Below are 12,397 nucleotides of genomic sequence, written 5' to 3'. Positions count from 1 at the left end.
ACTTACATACTTATTGTACATTCTTATCAGTCCCTAACCCTCAAGGGACGACAGTCAAAGGTCCCTAACTTACATTGACAAAACTGGAAGAATTTAAATCCTCCTGTGCTTGGGGAGTAGGCCAAAAAGGATTAATGGGCTGCCATCAAATCTTGGCCTTCATGGGATGCACTCACCTTGCTGCCCTCACAAGACTGGGGGAATCTAGAAGCACTGCAATAATAATAATAAACAGAGGGCGCACTGGCCTAGTGCATTATCCTTTAACCGCTTCCCAACCGCCCTATAGCAGAGATACTGCTACAGGGCGGCACAGGTGTGCAAAATCACGTCTTTTAAAAGTTTAGATCTACTTTAACCTATGTATAACCTCTAATAATTTGGAGATTAAAGCAAGGAATTATTGGGCCTTTTTTCTAACAGTATCAAATGAAGCATCATAAAATAGTACTGTAAATCCTTATACACTTAAAAGTAGAATGCAGAGGTAATAAAACATATTCTGATGTCCACCAGAGAAATAAACCTTTACCACCCCCCGCTCGCCATATAGGGAAATGACAGGAGGGCGGTGGTTCTCTCGTTATGGGAGGATATCATATGACTTCCTCCCACTCTAACTGCACATGCGTGCCCCCGGGGACACAGCAGATCACCAATCGCATTAAAGAGTTGATGATGTAGGCTCTATCATGTGATCAGCTGTTTCCAATCACAGCTGATCGCATGCAAATAAGAAATGCTAGTTATCGGCAGTCCTCTCCTCATGCTGACATCGCGAGAGGAGAGTCGGTAAGTGGCATTTCTCAGGGGGGACATGTACACTGATCATCAGGGCAGTGTAGCTCCATCAGTGCCACATATCAGTTCACATCAATGCCACATATCAGTGCCCATCAGAGCACATGGTTTCATCCTGTTCCTCTTTTGCTCTCAGCAGTGGGCAGGTCCTGAATGATGTAGAATACTCTCTGCAGCATTCTCATGTAAATCAAGGGAGGCCAAGGGGTCTTATGTCACTACAAGGAGGCAGGTCCTTGACCCCTGGGCTCACAGAAAGTGGGATTAAAAAAGCTGGGCATCATTCTTAGCACCATCTAGTGTTTTAAAAAGGAAATACTGCAGGGGGCATTACTGGAGTTGAGTATTGCAGCCAGAACTGTGCTTTTTACTGTATTTTTACTTTTTTTAAAAAAACATTTAAAGCCCTCAGTCACAGACAACCCTGATGGGCAGTAGCTCTCAGTAAGGGTTCAAATCAAGTTAGCTTGGATGTACAAATATAAATCCCCAATCACATGGCAGTTAGTGTATTGATCCTTATAGTGATTGCCATCTCCGATGCTCCCTTCCCCAGTTGCAAAGGAGTAATCTAGTGAGATACAAGTCTTTGTCTGCTTTATAAAAAATGTGAATTAATTCCAGCAATGTATTTCTGTGTGTTTTTTTAAAAGACATCAAGGACTTCTGCCGGCAGCTGTGTAAAAATGATGATTCATCACTGAGGAAGATATACGAATATTACGAAGGTGATCTGACCTACGTCCTGGAGAAGATTGATCCTCATGCCGTCCTGGTAGAACTAAAAGCTCGGAATGTTTTAAACACAGACGTAAGAAAAATATATTTCTAAATTACCTACAGCAACATATGTAAAAGGGGACTTCAAGTCACAGTTGTAAACATAGATTACCCCAGTTCCTAACAATTGTACACCATGTCACTTCCTGCTGATCATAAACCACTGAACATACTATGGGGTTGATTTGCTAAGGCTAGGTTCACACCTATGCAGGTTGCATTTTAACCATTTCTGCATTGCGTTTTGCGTTGCGTTTTTGCCCCTGTGGTTTTTTTATGCGATTTTTATGTTTTGTGGGTTTTTTTAATTTTTCTTGTTGCTAGGCAGATTTAAAATGCAAAACGCATGAAAAACTGTATAAAAAAAAACGCAGCAAAATGCACTACATGCTTTTCTGCAGCGTTTCCATTGAAGTCTATAGAACCAAAAACGCAACTTTTTTGCGATCAAAAAAGTCCCTGATTCTTTTCAAAAAACGCACTAGGTGAAAACATGCAGAAGTGAACATGTCACATATGAATCATGTTAAATGGACTGTATTGCATTTCTGCAAAATGCTGCAGAAAATGCTTAGGTGTGAACCTAGGGTTTAATTGGAGCACTCAGAATCTGGTGCAGCTGTGCATGGTAGCCAATCAGCTTCTAAAGATTTTTGCTTAGCAAAATAACTCAAAATAATTTAATTATTATAAATTTTTATTTTGTAGGCACTGTGTTTTGATCGATTTAGCTGGCCAAATTAATTGTGCAGGCATTCCCTGACAGGGTAAGACATGGGCGTCAGAGATCAGTGGATCTTAACTTCAAGGTCCTGCCATCTTCTAGCTACTGGCCTCTGAGAGGTCTCTCACACAAACTCACCTGTGTAAAACCAGACTGATGGGGATGGACTTGATTGGGGAAATGTGATTCAGTCAAAGGAGGGAAATTAATAAGGATTGGATAAGGGATCTTTTGTCTGTACAACCTTCTACCACATTGTACTGTTTACAATATGCTAATGCAGAAGAAAGTATTACTGATAAAATGGAATAGAAATATATATCTTTATATGTATATATAAACTCGGGCAGCACAGTGGCTGATTGGTTAGTACTCGTTAGGGTCGATGGTTCGAATCCCAATCATGGCACCACCTGCCTGGAGTTTGCAATGTTCTCCCTGTGCCTGCGTGGGTTTCCGCCCACACTCCGAAGACATGCTGGTAAGGTAATTGGCCCCAGTATGTGTATGTATAAATGTAAGTTAGAGACCTTAGATTGTATGCCCCTTAAGGGTTAGGGACTGACCTGAATGTATAGTGTGTGTAATATATATAATATATAAATACATTTTATATATATATATATATATATATATATATATATATATATATATATATATATATATATGTACCTAAAATAAATAAATACCTCCATTACATATGACAGTGGTAGCCATGTCGGGGCTGTTTACTACTAGTTTACCAGAATTAGGGTGCAAGTCATCTATGTTGGTACAGTGACAGCGACTGTCTTTAGATAGTTCAAATAAAGTCAATGGGAGATATCTGCTATGTCATGAAAGGGTCTAATCTTATCTATCCTGAACACTTGTATGTATGATGGTTATCTGGTTCACAGTGATGAGTTAAAGTGAAAAAGTGTAAACCACTTTTTTTCAGTGGTTTACACTTTTTCAAAGAACCTAATGTGCTGTCTCAAAAGAATTATGTTAAACACATGACATTTTTTGCACAAGCTTTAATAAAATGAATTAAAAGTTATGTTTTAGGGCCTGGTGGGTTTGGTTCATGCTGGGAGAGCATGCCGCCCAATTGGTGTATTCAAGTTAGTTCAGTTCCCACAATAGGATCAATGTTAGTGCTGCAATTATCAGACAATTCAGGTGTAGTTTTGGGGAAAAATACAACCAAATGTTCCTTTCATGGAAGTACCCTAGTGATTTGTGTGGATAAGAGAGTCATCCAGTATAACCTAGGGTGTGGTTGTCATCATCCCTATTTTTCTAACAAAGAGATTTATACCTTACATTTGGTGGGATTTTTAAGGCAACCTTAAAATACATAAATCAGACAATTTTTAAAAAAAGAAAATTTGACATTTTATTTGACACATCAGTACACATTTCCCCCATAGAGTATAACAATTCTTGAAAGTATACTTGCTTGATAATATTAGTAATTATTGCATAGAAAAATTAGTGATATATCTTGAAGCTGATATTCATCTTGCAATCTCATTTGAGGGAACTTCAAGTGCATTCAGCCTATATGCAATGCGTTTTGAATACTTTAACGCAGATTCTTCCTTAGGGAAGGGATACCGCTCTACAACAACAATTATCAATAGTTACACTTTTTGTTCATATTATTTCTAATCCAAGAATTGGAAAACCAACTTTACAAGTTTTACATACCACAAAAAACGATCAAACTGAGAATGCTTTGCTGTGTTTTTGGAGAATGAGCCCCCCCCAATGTAGGATGAGATCATTACTTGGCATGCCAAGTGGTATGTAAAACTTGTAAATCCAATTCTTGGATTAGAAATAATATGCAAAAAAGTGTAACTATTGACAATTGTAGAGCAGTATCCCTTCCCTGAGGAAGAATGGTTAATGGAGATGGTGGGCTTTCATTACCACCAAATGAAAGCCCAATTTGTCCTAAAAAAAAAAACAAGGTATAATCCACCTGGATGTACAAAGTAGTTGTGGTGATATGGACGGTTTTACTAACACATGTCAAAGTTGTAAAATTTTACTTAGGCTTTAAGATTTGTTTTACCCTTAGGCGTGAAAGGGTTTGAACCTGCACTAAAGCACAGATATAACCGTTGTGATATGTAACCAGTGTTTTATTGTCAAATTCCGATTTAGACATTTTTAGTTTTAGTTGTATTTTGGTGATCAGAATTTTTAGTTTTAGTCATATTTTACTAAAAGTTTGTAATTTAGTCAGCCAAAATATTTTTGGCATCAAAATTAACATTGCCCATTACAACTTTCTTGCGATAATATTTATTTTCTGAATTGAATGTTTAAAGCAACCAGAATCATTTTTGTTTTTTCTAAAAAAAGAGTTCAAAGAATATTTTTAACTCCAGAAATGGAACAATAATAAGATATATTTTTCAGAAATACCTATCAATGGAAACCGACCCGTCTTACTTCTCTCAAAATGTGTTAAAAGATATTCAGAAACGGGGAAGAGAAGGTGTGATTGGACTCTGGGAATGTCTCTATGCACTACAAAACAATCATCCTCATCCTAATTTATTGGCAGTTCTGGATGAGATCACACAAATGGGTAAAACATTTTTTGATTTTACTTAACTTTGCAAAAAAGATTGACACCAATTATCCCAAAATAATGATACACTCTACTGTAAGTGCATTGTCAGTGATAAATCACAGTACATAGAAGGCCTCTCCGCTATCTTTGTTTTCCTCTCTTTACCTCTTTGATAGATTTTGATTTGTTCCCATTTCCATACAAAACCTCACTGTCAGTTTGGAATGTGTCTTTTCTCATAGTATAGACAGGATTTCTACTAATGCCCAATTTGAGCAATGTAAACTATCTGACCACATTACTCCCCTCCCTCTTTATCTGGACAGCATGTTCGGTCTCCTAACTACAAAATTTTTTCATTCTGAAATTGTGTTGGATTATAAGGAAACAACTTTATGTTGTAGAAAATTACACTTACTGCACATTGAAATGGAGGTGTTATAACAAAATGGAAAATGTAAGTAAACCATAAAAAAGTTAAATGCTTTACTGAAGGTGATTAGTTATACCAATTTTAACCACTTGCCCTACTGAGGATTTACACCCCTTCCTGACCTGGCCATTTGTTGCAATACGACGCTGCGTTACTTTAGCTGACATTTACACGGTCATGCAACGCTGCGCCCAGATTAAAGCCTGGATGCTGATCTGTGCTTTGTGTGTGCCCACAGAGTGTTAGCCTGGAAGCCTGTGTTAGGAGACTAGGTTCACACCTATGCAGCTTGCGTTTGAGTCGTTTCTGCATTGTGTTTTGTGGTGTGTTTTTGCTGCATTTTTTATGCATTTTGCTTTTTCTTCTTTTTTTTGTTAGGCAGATTTCAAATGCAAAATGCAGCAAAACACAATACATGCTTTTCTGCAGCATTTCCATTGAAGCCTATAGAACCAATAACGCAACTTTTTGCGTTTAAAAAAAGTCCCTGATCCTTTCCAAATAACACACCCGGTGAAAACGCTCAGATGTGAACATGTCCCTTAGGAAAACATGTTAAATGGACTGTGCTGTGTTTTTGCAAAATGCTGCAGAAAATGCTTAGGTGTGAACCTAGGTTACAGGGCTCAGGGCTGCAAGAATCCACTGTTGTTCTGAGCTGCTGACCACTTGTTGTTGCCAGAGGATCTGCTCTGATAGGAAAAATGTGCTGCACCTGAATTACATGCAAGACTGTGTGCAGGGACCAGACCTTGGACTACTGCTATGCTATGTCTGCAGTGAGGAAGGAGAGACCGTGCTTCCATTCCAGTGCATTTCAGTTACTTACAGTGACTACGTGTTCCAGCTACCTGCTAAAGCAGCAGAGAGCTGGCTGGAGAGGAAAGACCTTTTCTACAGCCACTGAGGAACCCCTCAGGACCATCAGTGGTGAGAGGCTTCCAGCCACCATCTTGTTTTTTTTTTTTGATAGACAAGAAAAACATTATAAAAAGCTACAACAAGCAATAAACTTCTAGATGAGCAGCTTGCAATATAAGTTAATATACAAAGTTATAACACAAAATAAATAATAATTGCAGCGCTGAAAAAACAAAACAAAATAACATTTAAAATATTAAAAAGTCCAGTAACTTCTCACTAAACGTATCAAAGTCCTTATCAGTTACAGATCCCTTTAAAATATCATTTCATAGGAACAAAATGTTCCTCAGATGATCCTAAATCCTTCCCTTCTTGTACATTTTAGGTAAATTGCCAACTCACCAGAGGTAGAGGCTGTCTTACTCAAAAGTGAAGCATAAATGCAATAAACAGCAACTACTGAATTGGCATTCCAGTCATTCGGCTTGTAGTAGACAATGTCCTCTACTTATCTGATTAGTGCTCAAAAAGCATTCAAGAAATAAAAAGACCATATAGTGTAGGATTTCACTCACACCACATTTAGAATCGCCAGTGGGTTAAATGTGATACTGTGATAACGTGCATATCCAAAGGCTTCCTCCACCACACTCAACCACTTGCCTACTGGGCACTTCTACCCCCTTTCTGCCCAGGCCAATTTTTCAGCTTTCAGGGCTGGCACACTTTGACAATTGCACGGTCATGTAACACTGTACCCATACTAAATTTTTATCATTTTGTTCACACAAATAGAGCTTTCTTTTGGTGGTATTTAATGACCCCTGTGTGTTTTATTTTTTGCACTATAAATGAAAAAAGCGCAAATAATTAAAAAAAATAAAAGTTTTTCTTTGTTTCTATTATAAAATTTTGCAAACAAGTAAGTAACACTGTTAGGCAGCACTGATGTGAATTGTTGAGGAAGCACTGATGTGGCTGCACTGTCTGGCAGCACTGATGGGTGCCACAGCTGTTAGAAACCATGGGGCCCCATACAGCCATGCTGACAGGGCCCCTCAGAAAAAAACAAAAAACAGTGTACTGTGCTTCAGTTATGAATGATCAGTACCAATCACTCGTTATGTTCATTCAGGAAAGCAAGGGATTGGTAAATGTGACATATTTACTGTACCCTTCCCTCACTCTCCATTCTCAAGGACCCTTTTGCGTGACTGCAGTTGCCGGTGGAAAGTAGAGGAAGCAAGCCAGCAGCACTACAGGGGTGGGGGCACACAGGGGGGGCCTGGTCAGCAGAGGGAAACATATGGTGCACAGGGAGGGTTATGAGTGCTGCAAGTGGGGAATTACTGGAACCAATCCCATGTATGGCTCTCTGCAGCAGTAATTGCCCCCCACCATGTTATTCACTCAATTATGAGGGAAATGACAGAGATGGATACCAAACATCACCAAACTCCGTAATGATGAACCACACAGCACCTCAGTGTACAACAGAGGGAGGCTTACCAGAATCATATGACCCCCAACTAAGAGTGGTTAACCAGCTCTTATGTATCATTTCAAGATATCCTTCTTAGATTATATTAGATTATTATGATGTTGATTTTTGTTATTGTATTTGTTATTTTCTGCACTTATTTTTAATTTTTTGTAGTCAATTTTACTTTTGATGACAAGATGGGGCATTATAGTTGTTGTCAACACTTTTATATTGCTATAGTACTATTCATGAGATGGCGCTGAATGTTTGGCACTGCAATTTGTATGCAGGGTTAACTATCAATCTCTGCCCTGCGCACTCTGCTCTAGTTAGGATGTCTTCCTTCTTGTGATTTTCTGTATAAAAGGGATGAGTAACAGTGTGTGTCCCATGCTCCTGATGTCATCTTTGATGAAACTAGTAGCAGCATGTGTTCCATGCTCCTAACGATGTCATCTTTGACAAAACTAGTAGGGCAGAGATGGAACACATGCCACTACGCAAACATGGTCCCACCATGGCCGTTATGGATTTTGGAATATGAGTTGTTTATGTGATATGAAGTGCATGGTTGTCATCTTTTCATTCTTAGTGCATTTCCAAGATTAAATTAGGATTACACTATAGAGAGCATATTTTTTTCTTTTTCATGATACCTTGTCCAGCGGAGTATATATGCACAGTGATCTGATATAACACAGCAGTACCATCATTTGACGTGTGGTTTTGAAGAAAGCTGGATATCTTGGACTGAAACATAAGTGCTGGTTGACCACTCCTAATTGGGGGTCATATTATTCTGGTGAGCCTCCCTCACCGAGGTTGTACACCGAGGTGCTGTGCAGTTCATCATTAAGAAGTTTGGTGGTGTTTGGTATCCACCTCTGTCATTTCCCTCGTAATAGAAGAACCACTGAATTCACAGTGGTTGGCTTCCCATTTGGATTCCTTTATTTTATGTTTTCAGTTTGATATATTTGTACTCCACGATGGTATTGCACATACATTTTAATTTATCTTTGCACTGCTCTTACACTTGTGCTAGCTGCTAAGTTATTATCACATCCAACAGAGCCCCAGCGCATTTGTTTTCATTCTGATTTCCATGCTAATGTAGCCTATAACTGGACCGTAATTTTACATCACTTCCAGTTTGGTACCATGATTATAGAGTACAATGGAGGACTCAGTGGTTGGCATTTTGTTATGGACCAAACCATAGAAAGTTGATACTAAATAAAGAAAAGAAATTCTAATAAAAAATAAAGAGATTTACTAGAATGTTGACAAGATATCAACTGCAGTTCAAACTTAATAAAGAAGAATTAAAAGAATTAAAAAAAACAAATATCAACCAGATCACTAATAAAGATAATGCTAATGCAACTAATCGAATGCAGTGGTGATGAATCTACCACCATTTAGTGGCAGTATAGAAGTACCACTAAAGTAAAACATAATTTTTTCAACATAATAATAGTCTATCTGGCACCATTACAGTAAGTCGCAATAAAGTATATCACAAATAAGGAAAAACAAAAACTAAACAGAGGAGCAAATTCTGAAAACTAAACATAGGATATCACCAAATAAGGGTTGGTCTACAACAAAATGGTGACTGCTGAGTCCTGATTATACTCCATAAGCATGCCACTAAACCGGAAGTAATAGGCTATGTTATTATGGTGGCGACATTTACCAGAGGTCCCTGAGGATGCACAGCGGTGTGGAACACATGTAGGGTGACACAGAGAGTGAAAAGTTGCACCACCACACCAATTATTCGAGTGGCGGTGGTTGATGTAAGTGCCAGCTGCATTTTTAGTTTTTATGCAGTATTTTACTGTACATTTTTAATGCTTTGTTGCTACTTGAAGAGTTTAATAAATGTTACACTATATGGAGGTTTTGTTTTTTTTGCCTTATGGTGATGTTTGAGTACAAGAGCAAGACAGTACTCCTCCGTGGAAGAAAATAGAAGATTGAGACAGATATTTGCTACCTGCATCTGATCTACTTGAAATGCTATTCTGTTGCACACTCACCGGACAGCATATACGGTCAGTGAATGCGCACTTCTTAAAGCAGAGCTACACCCAAAAGTGGAACCTCTGCTTGTTTGGCTCCCCCCCTACTGCCATATTTGGCACCTTTTGTGGGGGGGAGCAGGTACCTGGTTTTGACAGGTATCCGCTCCCACCTCCAGCACAGTTTGCCGTGGCAAAGTGAGTTGGAAGTTCGGTCATCTTCCTTCCTGAAAACGTGTCAGCCTGTTGAGTTTCCATCATTCTGTTACATCCTTACGATTTGAGGATTGCTTTGTGTTGCTTCCAAGATGAACATATACTTTTATCCACTTGTAAGTATAATACTTACCAGTTAATTTTTAAAGGTTAATGCACTAGGTCAGTGCACCTTCTGTTTGTTTATTATTGCAGTGTCTTTAGACTTCCCCAGTCTGTTGAGGGCAGCAATGCCTGTGCATCCCATGAGGGCCAAGATTTGACTGCAGTCCATTAACTGTTTTTTGGACCTCTCCCAGCGCAGGAACATTTAGGTGTTTCCGGTTCTTTGACTGCTGGACTCATAAAGAGGCAAGTCGCAAGCTGTTACAGCCTGGTCCCCACAGTTGAGATGCCGGCGATGTGGAAGAGAGAAGGGACGTCGCTGGTGAGTACATCGCTGGACTCCAGGACAGGTAAGTGTGTGTTTATTAAAAGTCAGCAGCTACAGTTTTTGCAGCTGCTGAATTTTAAAAACCACAAAAACAGCTCGAACTCCGGTGTAGGAAGTATTTTGGATATAAACTTTTATCACAGTATCACATTTAAAACACTGGTGATTGTAAATGTGGTGTGAGTGAAATCCTACACTATATGGCCTTCTTTTTTTTTCTTGAATGCCTATTGAGCCCTAATCAGATGAGTAGAGGATGTAGTCTACTACAAGCCAAATGACTGGAATGCCAATTCAGAAGTTGCTGTAAACAGTAATAAATTGCATTTATGCTTCACTTTTGAGTAAGACAGCCTCTACCTCTGGTGAGTTGGCAATTTACCTAAATGAATAAGAAGGGAAGGATCCAGGATCATCTGAGGAACATTTTTCTTTCTATGAAATGATCTCTTAAATGGACCTGTAATTGATAAAGACTTTGATACGTTTAGTGAGAAGGTTACTGAAATTGTTATCATTTTAGATTTTTTTTTTTTCAGTCCTGCAATTATTATTTATCTTGTTACTTTACTGAGCACTCCACTGCAAGGGCCCCATCAACTGTCTACATAGTCCCACTGCCTAGTGGGACTATGTAGAGAGTTGCATTAGGTAGTAGGTAGGCTGTATTGCCATTACAAACGTCAATTGTACTGCTGTACAGTGTTGGATTGTCATTAATCTGCAAATACATGCCAGTATCACTCACCAGCACCTGCCTAGTGCATGTTTTTGCACCAGTTGCTTCCCATGGCGGATGTGGTGAACAAACTGTGACAACCTGTGAATTGTCACTTAACAAGGTTCCTACCTTGTTATATTGTAAACTCTTTTTAATTAACCCATTCCTTTATAGGGCTTTGCCATTAAATAAAGCTCATTTTAAACCTTCAAGGTGTGTCAATGTTTTCGGGTCCTGGAAAGAGATGGGTCATCACAGGTGCAGGGCAGAAGGGCCCCAGTACAATTCAGTGGCCCCTTCGGGGGTGAGTGCTGCAATACAGAAAATACCTGTTTATCCTACCAGATTCCAGTCCTGTCCTGTGCACTCTGCAATCTTGTCACCCTTGACCATTTCTTTCTATGGCATAAAGAGCACCTCTTGTTTACGTTATGGAGATAGAGAGAGAGCTGTTCTGTATTCCTGGCCCACTTTCTGTCCTAGAATGTGCAGACTAACGTGTGCAAAGAACATAAAATTGCCTCCAACAGCAGAAGGGTTAGTACACTTTAAGATAAAAAAATTACTAGTATATCAATGATATGTGTTCCAACCACTCATTCAGAACGCAATCTTAATTGGATTACTTTTGAATATTTATATATGGTCAGAATATGGAAAACTCTGACATGTTAAATGTAACATAGGATTAGTTATATTCGGCTGTTTAGACATAATTTTAATGTGTAGTTTGGTAAATGTGAAAGGTCAGCTTCAATCATGTATGACTTATACCCATAACTTATACTTATATTTCTCTTTATAGGTAAGGATCTGGTGAAACAGATTCTGTTGGATGAATTTGGACACTCATTGACTCCACATCTGAAAGGTAAATAAAGCCCGTAATAAAAGGTATCTGATAAATCACATGACTCCATTTTGTGTAAGGTGCTGAGATGGTGTTGGAATTTTTACACTTCTTTGGTTCCATCTACTCCACTGAAGGTTTCTGGATCAAATTATTGATAGTATTGGTACATTGATTACACTGGATCCCGAGGTCAGTCTTCTGGTTATACCAGGATCAGAATTCTTTAACGTGGCATTTTATTCCAAGTCCAGAAGCTCATTGCAGGAAATGAATCTGTAAAACTGTTCCTCCCCAATGGACAACTGTATTGCCCTTTAACAACAGCAGCCTTCGGCCTTCAGTTTTCAAAATTCTTCTGTCTGTGTGACAGCTGAAGCCGATGGGTGCGTTTGTGAAAAAGACTATGATCACCATGTCAGAGATTGCATAGTGATCACAGGGCTGGGAATCATACTGATTTGTTCCTGATTGATAGAGGAGATTTGGGTCT

At 38.9% G+C, this 12,397-nt stretch overlaps 1 protein-coding gene across 1 annotated transcript in view; it reads left to right on the top strand.

Moving 5' to 3' along the window:
* Nucleotides 1–12,397, top strand: part of LOC149452290 (NACHT, LRR and PYD domains-containing protein 3-like) — a 92,271-nt gene that overhangs the window by 1,892 nt on the left and 77,982 nt on the right. Inside the window, exons 2-4 of the mRNA XM_089689586.1 lie at nucleotides 1,455–1,612; nucleotides 4,721–4,892; nucleotides 11,860–11,925. Coding sequence (XP_089545712.1) covers nucleotides 1,455–1,612; nucleotides 4,721–4,892; nucleotides 11,860–11,925 — 396 coding nt within the window. The remainder of the gene's footprint in view (nucleotides 1–1,454; nucleotides 1,613–4,720; nucleotides 4,893–11,859; nucleotides 11,926–12,397) is intronic.

This window comes from Staurois parvus, unplaced genomic scaffold (assembly GCF_062004578.1).
Source record: "Staurois parvus isolate SC_StPar_1 unplaced genomic scaffold, SC_StPar_1.0 ptg000486l, whole genome shotgun sequence".
NCBI lineage: Eukaryota > Metazoa > Chordata > Amphibia > Anura > Ranidae > Staurois > Staurois parvus.
This window is presented reverse-complemented; position numbering and strand designations above follow the sequence as displayed.